This window comes from Durio zibethinus, chromosome 24, assembly GCF_047325235.1.
Source record: "Durio zibethinus cultivar Kanyao isolate XHJ-2024 chromosome 24, ASM4732523v1, whole genome shotgun sequence".
NCBI lineage: Eukaryota > Viridiplantae > Streptophyta > Magnoliopsida > Malvales > Malvaceae > Durio > Durio zibethinus.
In genome coordinates this window covers 1,307,148-1,320,171 of record NC_143185.1, presented here as the reverse complement: position 1 = coordinate 1,320,171, position 13,024 = coordinate 1,307,148, and the positions used below count along the sequence as shown (strand labels likewise).

General features: G+C 34.6%; 2 protein-coding genes across 6 annotated transcripts; both read right to left on the bottom strand.

Annotated features, from left to right (window-relative positions):
• Window positions 1-2,015: 2,015 nt before the first annotated feature.
• Window positions 2,016-5,970, bottom strand: LOC111316584 (putative carboxylesterase 11). Its single transcript, XM_022918573.2, has 2 exons — window positions 4,764-5,970; window positions 2,016-2,910 (listed from the first exon to the last, which is right to left on the bottom strand). Exons 1-2 carry the CDS (start codon window positions 5,570-5,572, stop codon window positions 2,373-2,375), a joined length of 1,347 nt encoding a protein of 448 aa, XP_022774308.2. The 5' UTR covers window positions 5,573-5,970; the 3' UTR covers window positions 2,016-2,372.
• A 1,046-nt stretch (window positions 5,971-7,016) lies between these two features.
• On the bottom strand, window positions 7,017-12,072 carry LOC111316583 (serine/threonine protein phosphatase 2A 59 kDa regulatory subunit B' eta isoform-like). Of its 5 annotated transcripts, none has more exons than XM_022918570.2 (4): window positions 11,879-12,072; window positions 11,190-11,319; window positions 9,440-10,918; window positions 7,017-7,710 (listed from the first exon to the last, which is right to left on the bottom strand). In XM_022918570.2, the coding sequence occupies exons 3-4, from the start codon at window positions 10,655-10,657 to the stop codon at window positions 7,351-7,353; spliced, it is 1,578 nt and encodes a 525-aa protein (XP_022774305.2). In that variant the 5' UTR covers window positions 10,658-10,918; window positions 11,190-11,319; window positions 11,879-12,072; the 3' UTR covers window positions 7,017-7,350. The 5 variants fall into 5 exon arrangements, with proteins under 5 accessions (XP_022774305.2, XP_089610077.1, XP_022774304.2 ...); XM_089753951.1 differs by having other exon boundaries at window positions 9,440-11,064; window positions 11,879-12,041; XM_022918569.2 differs by lacking the exon at window positions 11,879-12,072 and adding an exon at window positions 11,472-11,709 and having other exon boundaries at window positions 9,440-11,064.
• Window positions 12,073-13,024: the final 952 nt, after the last annotated feature.

Sequence of the window (13,024 nt, the reverse complement as noted above, 5' to 3'; positions counted from 1 at the left end):
CATTACTAGTCCTATTCTTGCAGATTTTGGATCAATATAAAGAATCACGTGATGCCCAGGAAAGAGAGGGTGCTGTGCTGCAACCACTGTTGGTTTGCCAAAAAGTGTCATATTCATTGTACCACTGATGCTTCATATTCTTGCAGCACCAATGTTTTGTTCCCTCACTGGTGTCTTGGCTGCAGGTATCAGATCACCCAATTGCTATGCCCTCTCTGAGCTTTCACAAAATATATCCTGTTTTATTTTGTTGATGACCTTTTGTGTGGTTGCAGAGAATCGGGATGCATCAATCCTTCATGGTATCCCGAGTTTCATCCAAAAATTTTACTAAATTAAGATTTCAGCATTCTATCAACAGAACACATAATTATCAACTATGATCAAGTAAATATTTCATGGGAATCTTTTACTTGATCAAGTCCAAAGATAAAATTTTCACCTTTGATAACAAATATATCGATTTATTTTTGGTTTTATTAATTAAATATAGATTAGAGAAAGATATGGATTAGTCTAATTGTTTAATTTAATTATTTATGCAATATGAAAGCGACAATTTCTAATCACTTTAGGTGATTTACAAGTTGAAATGTTATACTAGTTTGGGAATATTTTACTAAAGTTGAAACAAGAAATTCAATTGTCATGTTAGGTTTCTTGTTTGTCACTAAATATATATATATATATATATATATATATATATCAACTTTAAAATATTTAAACATTGTTTGTTTTTTTTAATATGACAATGGGCACTATTTTGATTATGATAATAATTATCGGATTACTTAAGTTTGGCTTTTTTGTTAATTTTTTATACCATTTAACATTACAAATAAATAAAATTTGAATTTGAATTTAATTAATTAATGTAATTATTTTTTAAAAATGATATCAAATAAATTTAGAGTTCAAATTCTAACACTTATATAAAAATACGAACATGATTGAAATTCAAATTCCAGTAGCATATGTTAATCTTTTTCCTATTCGAGTTGTACCCAAAAAATTCTAACTTATCAAAGAAAGAAAAACATTTTAAAGAAAATTAGTTGAGACATAGACGTTGAGTAAAGAAAATTGTGTGAAATTCAGTTGCTTTTAGATGATGGAAAAACACTATCAAACAGTGGGTAAAGTAGATAGAAAATTTTATTAAGGCGTTCCATCAAAGCTTGAAAAGAATTCAAACAATGTCGCATCTTTATTCTGCCATTTAGGCCAACTTGATATTCAGACTACTATTTCAACCTGGTTGATGGAAAAACTTGGAACTTTACTCCATCAGCTTTTGCAAACATGTATGGCAAACGCCTGTTTGATAGAGGTGGTTGATCCACCTGAGGTCCAGGAGGCTTGCAGCCATGGCTTTCAACCTCCACATTTTAACTCTCTCCCTCAAATATGCTTCCAATATTGGGGCAAATCAAGCAGAAAAGATGTACAACACCCATTCCATTTCTTGTGAAGCCTCAGTTTCATAAATGCAGCTTCAGCCTCTCCATAGTTCCTGATTCTATCTGGGGATAGATTTGAGAACCAGCTTTGTATATAAAATGAAGCAACCATGCCCGGGAAATCTATTGCTTTGCAATTGGTATTTATACTGGAAATTGGGAGCTCTCAACTCCTTATCTTGTTTAAAACCAACAAGAAGATTGAAATAAAATCATTGTCTTGTCAACAATGTAACAGACATTGGACATAACAAGAAACAACTAAGCATTGCACCGCAGACAAGATTCTGCCAATGATGATAACATATTGGAGTTTAACTTCTTGTATGCCTACCAAATTACTCCCAGCCTTGGTAGTCACAATGTGCTGGGATTAATTGGATGTCCTTATCCTTGATGAATCATCCATTGGACAATTTGGAGATCATAGAATTTGTGAAAACCGGATCCAAAATTGTTTATCTCTGCAATTTTTCCAATCAGACAAAAGTATTTCAAGGTTGACAGTGTAAAGTTGAAAACAAAGAGAAGATCTATATGGCACAAGCTTGATGGTTGCATGGTAAGTTGCCATTGAATAAAACTGTCTATTCAGGAGAAATAGTACATTATAATTCACAGGAAAAAAATGTTACTGACAACATCCCAATGAGGTGTGCAACACTCAAAAAGGAGTAATCTCATCTCACAGCTCACTAATCTACAATCGGAAAAGTTCTCTATCTTACAAAAATAACAGAACAGGATATTTGGAAAGTAGATGATGGATTAGCGAGAAAGAACAAATGCAATATATTATTCCCATCCTGTGTGAGGTAACCTTGCGTCATTCTCTTTCAACTGAATAACAGAAAATGATGCTGGTGGATGATGCTCTGCCACAAATCTGTTTCCACATTTGAAACCTTCCACTTAATAAGAGAACTCGTGACCTCGCAATGAGATGTACTTCTTAACCCAGATGGCAATGTCCTCGGCACAGGCCTCAGCCTGAGGGGTCTTTAGAAGCATGTCAAGGGTTGCAAATTCGTGAACTGCATCCTTATACTCAAGAACAGGTGCATCAACATTTACCTTCCGAAGCGCCTCTGAGTAAGCAATGGCCCGGTCTCTCATCCAGTCATGTTCTGCTACAACTGTCAGTGTTGGGGGCATGAGCTTCAGAGGTGGGCTCCTGTCTGGGATGAGTGGATTGGCAGCTGGGTGGTCAAGGCTGAACTCTTCCTCGGGAAGAAAGAGTTTCCATGCAAGTAGGCACATTGCCTTGTCATAGAAGTAGGAGTTTGCCAACTTTATTTCGGACTGTGTGGGAACATTTCCAATGAAGAATGGGTACATTAGGACCTGTGCTACAACCTTGACAGGATCCAGAAGCCTGCCAGCCTCAACAGCTTTGCGAGCCACATAATCTGCGATGTTTGCTCCACAACTCACCCCAAGTAGAACACATCTGTTTCAACGATATCACAATTAAAGATTAGCCAAAATAGCAATAAAAATTTTTATGCAAGTTAGAAGAGAATGACCCATATATTAGAGAAAAAAACCTAAGAACCAGGCGATTTTACAGCTTAGCAATAAAATATAATTTGCCAATATTTTATCTCATCCAAATGTCGGGCATGAGTTCAAACATGGATGCCTTCAGATAGATTCTTCTTCAACCTGAATTCTACCTCACTCAGTGGGATTTCCAGGTTGACTCAATATTCTTTGCATGTCCATTCCACATGACAACTATGCACTCAACTAATACCAGAGATTATGATCCCGAAATTTGTTGGTCATACTTGAGACACAACACAGAACACAATACAATCAATTGTCAACAAGACATTAAGCGACTAACTCAAACTCTAGACCATATACTCTCTCAAAGACGCTTGATCATAACATGTTAAATGTGAGACGCTGCATGATACAACATAAAATTAGAAAACTTTGGGCATAAGTTGGTCAACAACAAGTATTAAAATCATGTTCAAGCAAGCAAAGCATGTGAATCTGCTAGCCATATGAGAGGATAAATAACATCAAAGCCTAGTATAGATCATAACTACTGATGATAAAGGTCCATACGATAAGCAATTCAGCAATCAATACCCAACCTAATGGAAGAAATAAATCCAGACAAAATCTAATAGAAGGTTCTTAAAGTTTATATTCTCTTTCTGATACTTGGGTTAAATCAGTAGCACTAGGTACATCCTTCAGACAAAATACAGCAATAAAATAAGCCAACTTGCTGCAAGGGAACGTGAAAACAATTTTTATCCTCAAATAGTGTAGAAAATGATGCATGCACACTTTTTGACCATCTAAGAGCTCAATAAGGAACCTCGATGCAAAAAACCTCAATCAAACTAACAAAATAGGTAGGCAAATGCTAGAACCAAGGGCTAGCATGAACATATTTATATTTCAAGGATATCTAAGGCAATCAAATTTGAAACAGAAATGAAAGGAAGAGAAGTGCTTGACATTACATACACTCAAAACCTTATCCAGAAAAGACAAAAGAAATTGAAATATTGAACTGTGTTCAATGAAGAGGAGGTCATGATGCACAAAAGACAAAAGACTAAGCCACAGAAAATTTCCAGGAAATTTCAGGTTCAGAGATTGAATAATATAGTTTCCAAAGCCTCTACAACCAGAAAGAGCAATCAGATTTGACAAACTTCGGACGTCAAAGACTTATTGCCCAGTTATGCAATTCAGATGAGAGAGCTAGATCACAAGTTATCCAAATTAAATTACTTTCAAAAGGTTCACAATCTAAACCTCTTTCACAAGGATTCATTCTACCTATATCTATCTAACTAAATCTTAGAAATTCAAGCTCACAGGTCACATTGCCATAATCAAGATGCACTTTCTAATTCCGAACCATTTCAAACAAATAAAAATGAAAGCACAGAATGCATACAAAATCTATGCCAATCATTGTAACAAATATAAAATCAATTAAGATCAAAATTTACCTACATTGCTTCGACTGACACTGAACGAATTTAAGCTTATAAAGTCAAACTTACCCTATAAAATTGCAGTTTCTAACCCCCCATCCTTAACCAAATTGATAAATAAACCAAACTACAACCAATGCACAGCAGATATCCAGTCAAAAATACATCAATCATAGAAAATCTAACAAGAACAACAAACACAATCAAAGATCACAGCATCCCATTCATGCTGTAATCAAATTACACTTATCTAACTCCTACCCTTTCAACCAAATCAATTCATTAACAAAAACAAATACAGCCAAGATCAAAACTTTAAGAAAAAAGGAATAACCTTGACGGATCTCCATGAGCGGCCAACCACGGCTCGACCATAGAAGCCCCGAAGGCATCCACAATATGTCTCTGAACTTCAGCCTTCGTAAACTCTGCTCCAACCCCACGCGCCCCACTCCCCATCGACTTACTACACTCCGCTAAATTCGCTTGCTTTCCTAACCAATTCAACACCTTCAATCCATCCTCAAACGCCGCCGGATACTTATTCTCCGGCGCCAACCTATAACCGACCGCCACAACTATAACATCACACAATTTCGCTATCCTACGACAAAAGAAATCGTTGGCAACCGAATCATTGCTCCCACTCACCCAACCGCCGCCGTGAAACTGTAACACTATCGGCAATTTTCGACAATTTTGAGGAAATGGTGAATAACCTCGATAAGCATTGTTTTCGGATCTTAAATTCAACACTTCAAAACTGCTTCTTCTTGGATCATTTTTCGGGGCTCCGATATTAGGCGGCCCATAACTATTCCTCCGATGAATAAGGTAATTGGGGTCATCTTGTTGGGACAACTTGGGCTTGGATTTCGGCTCGGGTTGTTCTGGAGGGGATAGGGACGATTCAGGGAGGAAGATCCGTATAGAAAGGGAAGTGAAAGGGTCGATGTGGATGTCTTTAGTGGCGACACCGTCAGTGAAAGAAGGATTGGAGGCGGAAACTGATTCTTCAGGTCGGGTCGTGACACCGTATGGATTGGAGGATTGGTCGAGAGGGGTTTGGATCCGGTTCTGCAAACGGTGCTTCAATAGGAACTTGAAGAATACACTGTACAATTTCACAGCCACGCTTGGCATTTCCCTTAAATTTCTAATTTTTACAAAAAATAAAAAATTCTTTTTTATGCTTTTTTGTTGGGAAAACAATTCTGGGTCTTAATTTTTCAGGGTTTTCCTGATGGGTTTGCAGAAACCAGAAATAAAGATAAAGCTTTTTCCTTCCTGTCTTCCTTCAGCTTCTGAGTCTGCGGGAGGTTAACGTTGAGGTAAAGTCATGGTTTTGAAGGGGAAAGTTTGAAACTTGAAATGGTTAGTAAATGAATGAAATTTCACATGGATTTGGCTGATTAGGTTTTTTAAATTTGGGGAGTTTTGCTTGAATCTGATGGTGTTTTTCAATGGCAAATTAGATACAAGCAGAGAAAGAAAGAAACACAAGGAAAGAGAGAAGGGAGACTTAGGTAGATGATGGGGTCACAGCATACATGCAACCAGCAACTTTATTGAGATGTTTTCGTTTTCCATTTTTGCTTTTTTTTTTTTAATGATAGGTTTGGTATACTCTGAGGATATGTTAGTGAAAACCATATGGAACAGGAATTAAAAGTTGTACTCTAATGACATAATTGACCTTGTAAGTGGGAGGTACAAGGATTAGAAGCATGGATTTCGTATGTAATGCATGAAATTTGGGTGTGGCAAATAATTGCCAAGCTGACAAGTTTTCTTGGGAAATGTCATTGTTTGAAGTTCCCATCATTGTGTTAAAAAAGGAGTAGGAGGGAAGTTAAGGCCTAGTAATTAAACTCTAAATCCTCCATCATTTTGTATTTCTTTTTTTTTTTTTTGCACTTTTTTTTTTAAATGATTGAAGCTTTGAATTATTTGAAAATCTTAACGAAGATATCAATATTTCTTGCATAGATAAGTTTTTTTTTAATATTTAAAATTTTTTATTTCAATCAATTTTGATTAATTTTGATGAAATTAAAAAAAATAATAATGTAATTATGATTAAAAAAATTTTAATAATAAATTTATATTAAACAAATTTTATTTAAATTCAATTAATAATATAATAAATTCAATCATATTATATTGAATTTTAATTATAACGGTGTCGCTTTATATTAAACTTATCATACTTTTAATTAAATTTAAATATTAATTTCAATAAAATTGAATCAATATAATTTTTTTATTAAATTATTTTTCAATCTCAATTATAATAATTTTTTTAATTATAATTATAATAAATTTTATTATTATTTTCAATCTCATCGCAATTAATTTTACCATCGACCCAAATAAATACGTCCACGAATCAATGTAAAAATTGTTTTTTAAGAAGAGAGTGCTTTACAAAAACACAAGATACCTAAACCATTGGCCAAAACTTTCAACAGGTGGTTTGGTTTCCAAGTACTTTAAAATGTTTATACATCAAGGTGCTTCGGAAGAGTTAAAAAAAGATGTAAATGAAATAACCAAAAGTAATTCAACAGTAGTAAAAGAAAAAGACTGATGTTGAATCCACCCTTAAAAGATTATGAATGGAAAAGATGTCTACTTTACAAGCCAAACTCATTTGTTTTTTTGTCCCCAATCCATTATATACACATTCTATGCATAAATATGAGCGAAAGAGGCTTAGAGGTACCCCACATAGCATCAATCTTTAATGAATCCCAGTGACATCAAAATCTAGCAAACCAGATATTCAGAAGGTGATCAGTTGATGCAATGCAAAACTCAGCTTCATCTTCTTGTTCTCAAAATCATCATGTCCACCAACCTGTGGTTTGCATACCGATCTTGACATGAAACATCAGCCGCTACAATGGCAATCTCTTGTCCTAGCAAGATGGCTTGCGAGTAGTTATTTTTGGGGAGACAAGCACAGGTTCGTTACTTGCTGCTTTCATTGCAGCAACCTCTTCTAATCGTTTCCATGTGGCTTCGCGTTTTGATTTAACCTCATTTTCTCGTGCTTCGTCTTCCTCAAACTTATGCAAGCACTCCTCAAAGAGCTCAGGGTCGGTGTCAGAGAAAATCTTGCGGACATTTAGAGTCAAGCTCTGCACTGCCTGATTCCAGTGGTTTCTTGCATTCTTTTCCAAGGAGGGGAAGATAATTGGAAGTATGACTTTACGATTCTGTTTTATTAGGTTCTCAATATGATCATTGTTCCATAAGAACAAAGCCCTCTCTGCCACCTACAAACAAAGTATTGAAATTTGTAAAGACTCGATAAAGACTCAATGCAGTTTCACATCATAAATACAACTATGATTAGAAAGTTACAATCCAGCAACAATATCTGGACATCTTCAGACAATAAAGCCCTTCATTCATAAAAAAAACCAGACACCGTGGAGATATTCCCCCAATTGCCACAAAACAAACAAAAGAGTAAATTCATCCTCTTGTCAGCGCATAGCAATCCAACTAAATTAAAGGGGAACACTCTACAGTTAAACTTAAATTTACTAAACACACATGAATCTTGTAACCATAGATACCAGCAGGTATTTTGATGCAGAGATTTTCTAATAGTTAAAATCTATTAATCACAAACCGTATGGCATCTTTTAGCAACTGCAAGTTAATACTACATGATAAATTTGACAAGAGAGTTAATCAATTCAAACACAAACCATATCAACCTGGATACCTGGATTTTCAGTTATTTGTAATCATTTCAGTCTCTAACTTGTGGGCTTTGCTTGGTAGGAAGGATAGAAAGAGGTGAAGATGGAAAACTTGTTAATCAAATGGTTAAAATTCATAACTACTGTCCTGTTATGTAGCTTAGCCTTTAGATTAATAAATTTTCCATCATTACCTCTTTCCATCCTCTCTATCAAGCAAAGCCTTAAAGATTTCATTCAAAATGAGACCTTAAATAGAGCATGATGGCACAATATGATCCATTTAGGCAACCAAATCTAGTGGGAAAAGACATAGTTTGTTTTTTTTATGTCCTTGTTGTCTTTCAATTTCAAAACTTTGAAGATTTAAACTCTTTATCTGGTGAACAGTGACCTCTTTTTCTTTTGATTTGTTTAATTATAATGAAATCCTGCAGTTTGTCAACATTGACAGAATACAGCTTTGTCATAAGAGGTTGGTCGTGGAACAATTACTAGTTCATTCTTTTTAGGAGGTTAATGGTTAGAGGAGTTAGAGACCTGTGTTTTTCTTCATGACATCCACACATCTAAATTCCTTTGATTAGATGTTGTCAGAGCATCAAAGTTTTCAGTTATTAGCTTAACCCAACTACACATTTCTATCTCTCCTCTCTTTATGAGTAGAATGAAAAAGTGGAAGCTTAAGTAGTGAACGTCAATAAAGTTCCAACCTCAATTTTGGATATAAACTTTCTGTGGCAGAGTCCAGATAAGATCAACACCAGTTTGAAAGTCAAGAAATATAATCCAACGAGATGAAGGATATATTTTACATGGTTAAAACCAGTCAAAGATTACACTTTATCATAATGCATCAGTTTCTTGTAGAACTATCCCTGTAGAATAGATCACAAGTTCACAACAGCTTTTCTTCGATTTGATACTGCAACATTTGGTCTTGATCATATGTATTTACATAATCAAGTTAAGCCCACCTCAGGTTACTCGTTTAGATATTCAGTAAATTAGGATTGTATAGTGCATCAGCAAAAGATGACATACAAGATTTTATCATGCTAACAGGAGAAGGGACAATCAAAAGGAACAGGACAAGAAAGAAAAATCATGTCAACCAGTTGCTCTTGCTTTTAATGAAGCCACTTGATCTAAACCATTAAAGCTTTCCCTTTTTTGTAAAAGTTTATTTACTTGTCTATTTATAATTTGTTCAGTTTGTTGAGGGACTTTCATAAATAAATAAATAAAAAAAACCAGACGAAAGTTGCAAGTAGTGAACTGACGAAATCCCTACCTGAAAATGAGAACTACTCAAGCAACGGCCTATCTGGCGGAACAAGGGTACCATGCAGCGTTGAAACTCAGCAGGTTGTGTGGCTTCTAAAACTTCCTCCAGTTCACCCAAGAACATGACTTCTTTTGAGCTATTTGTAATTGGCCAATACTTTAGCAAGCCCCGTATAACAGTATCAGCAAGCTTACAATCTTTCTCCACAAATTGAGTAATGCAGTAAGATAACTGCTGATGGTACATGGGTATGCACTTCGGTTTGTGAAGTGGTATCAATGCACGAACAAGAAACAGCTTATGTTCTTCCTTCAGTGGCAAAGCAAACCCATTGATTATACTTCCCAGTATTTCTAATAGCTCCGCAATTCCATTGTGTTTTTCAGTTTCAAAAATAAAGCGGTAGAAGATGTTGTTGATTGATTTCCTGATGAATGGACGATGGACCATAAATTTTCCATAGATGCGATGCAGAACAGTTTTCAAATACTCCCTTTCTCTGGGGTCCTCTGAATCAAAAAGATCTAACAACCTTAGAACAAAAGAATGATCAATATACCGCTTGGCCATTTTTGCATCTGTCTCAGGTGATGCCACAAACCTCAAGAGAAATTCATAAACAACTTGCAAATGAAGCCATGCAGGGTCCATTGAGGGCTCCTCCTCTTCCAAATCATATGCTTCTAAAACCTTGTTCTCACGTGGTGGAGAAGTAAGTGCCCTAAACAAATTTGCAGACACCATCTTTACAATTTCTTGCATTACAATCTCTGAAAATTTCCCATTAGCAGATGAAACATAATCCACCAGCTCTAGCAAAGTTTGCCGCTTGATATCCTTCTCTTTGAGGTTTTTCGTTGGGTCAGTGAAGTCAAACACAATGCAACACAAGTTTAGTTTTCTGATAAACAAGTTCTGCTTCTCAGAATTTGGAACATCTCTAAAACTAGGCAATGCCTCAAAAGAAGCAGCAACCATATTCCCATTCAGCTTTGCATTCAACACTTGAGAAATCTTATTGCCTTGATTCAGCCCAGGATTTGGAGTAGAACTAAAACCAGAAAAGGGTGGACCGCTCGAGTTTGCATAGCGGTTACTAGCTAAATCGCTGTTTCTTGAATTGGTAGAAGCATTTGATGAAGAGGTAGAGGTTCCTCCTCCTTCACGATTGTCACTTGACTTAGATGGTTTCCGTGGGAGCCTATTAAGTATTTGTTTGATCATTGTAACTTAAACAGGAATCTCTTCTCATGCACTGAACAATCGGATATGCAAAGAAAACCCTTTAAAGCAATTGCACCATCAAATGCCCAGAAAGGAAAACATGGTTGCCAAAACTGTCAACTCATAAAGCAAAAGCCACTGAAGAGCCAATCCACCAATAAATGTGCAATTCCATCCTCACTGAGTTATTACTCAATTCCAACAGAGAAATTCCTGGTTTGCTTGAACAGAAACATCAACCCACTTCATTTGTTGAAAAATCTAAAACACAGAAAACCAGTCCATGATCAATCAACTATGACAAAAGCCCCAATCAGCATAGATAATCTCAATAAAGTTCATCTTCTTTTCTCCACTTCAGTGGCAAAGCATGCATCATTTTGATTTATATCCAAAAACCAATATGCCTAACCGATAAAAAAAATAACAAAAATACCCAATTATTATCACCATCCAAACCATAAAATTCAACCCCAAAAACTTTAATTTCTTGCTAAATTACTTTAAAAGGAAAGGGAAAAAGAATATTCACCAGTTGTCTCCTTTTGACTCCATTTTTCCTCAGCTTCCAAAGATTAACAAAAGCGTTCAGCTAGATCAAAAGGTAACAAGATCTGGGTTTGATCTTAAAAACCCAGCCAGCATTTTCCACCAAAAGCAACCTACAAAATTATCCAAAAGAACATAAGCCAAAACATAAAAAAAACAAGACAAAACTTTCACCAATATTAAGAAGGAAGGAGAGCTTGGGTCTAAAACCAAGAAAAAACAAGGAACACAAAATGAAAAAAAAAAAAAAAGAACAAAATCCTACACTTGTAAAAGAGATAGTTGAGCAACCCCTTCCTTCCTCAGAGAGAGAGAGATTTTAGAATCTAAAGAGAAATTATGGATTTAGAAAAACCATCATCAATCAACCTTTGGTCGTTGTTGTTGATGTTTTGTTTTTCTTAAAGGAAAATAATTGTTCTAATTAATCACACTTTTTTTTTTTCTCTTTGTAAAGATTTGATCTTTTCTAAACTTTCTCAGCAAAATTTCATTTCAACCTCAAAGCTCACACTTTTCTCTTTTGATTTCAACCAGATGAAGATAGAATCAATTGACTAAATCACCCCTGTAGGTTTTTGAAAACCCACCTATATTTCACTTCGGAGAGAATGAGGAAAGGTTAAAAATGAGAAATCGATAACAGTTTATTGAGTGGTGGTTCTCACGCACCTATTGACTGCGAGTGGGATTTTGGCAGACTTGACAGATCCATGTCGCAGCCGGTTGTCATCCAAAGCTTAATAGATTACTCTTGAACATCTTCACTTTGGCACAGTTTTCCTCTGTAGCCGGGCAAACGACCCCACGTGTTTTTTGGCGCGTGCAAGAAAAACTACATTGGTTGAAAAAGGAAATATTTACTTGTATTTTAGAATTCTTTATGAGCTGTTTTAAAATCATTAGAAGCTTGAATTACAATGTTAGATAACTTAATTACCACTATAAATTCTTCATCCAATAATTTCTTGACACCTTTCCCTGTTCTTCTCAATACAAAGGTTTTCCCTTTTTTAGAAAATAACGTATTTTTTTCTTAAATAAAATATATTTTTACAAAAAATAATAATACAAAAATAAAAAATATCGTAAATATTAAAATTGATTATATAAATAAATTGAATTAAATCATTTATTAAAATATTATAGCTACCTTACTATTTTATGAACAAGAAAATTTAGATGATCCCAAAATAATATTTTGATAAAGATCAAAGTTTACGAAGATATTACATAATTAAATTAGTAAATGTTTTTGACAATTACATTAACTGTGATTTGATTTCATAAAAATGATCTTTTATCGTATTTACAAAATAAAAAATATATATACTTATTGTTGCCTGTGATTGGATTTTTAGTAAATATAATATGAATTTATGTTGGAACCCTTTTAATGCATTAATATTTTGAATTTTTTTAAAGATTACTACAAGAGAAACTTGCTTATTTTATTTGTTGGTAAAGGAAAACATTTTTTTGCATAATTTGGTTCACGAAATCTAATTTTATGAACCGAAACGGTGAAATGTATCCTTTAAGACTACGAAAAAGAAATTAAACGGAAATAAAACCCAAAAAAATCCCTAACAAGATTAAAAAAAAAAAAAAAGCATAAACGACAATAATGAAATCTTTTTAGCTACTCTTTTCTTTTTTTTTTTTCTTTTTAATTGTACTTGGAAATGTTCACCTGTTAAATCCAATGAATAAGAAGTTGGTGAAGGATCACAATCCAAATTGCTGATGACAAGAATGAAAGTCTACATATTCAAGCACAGATGAAAAGGTCAAATATATCATATCTGAAACCGAAAG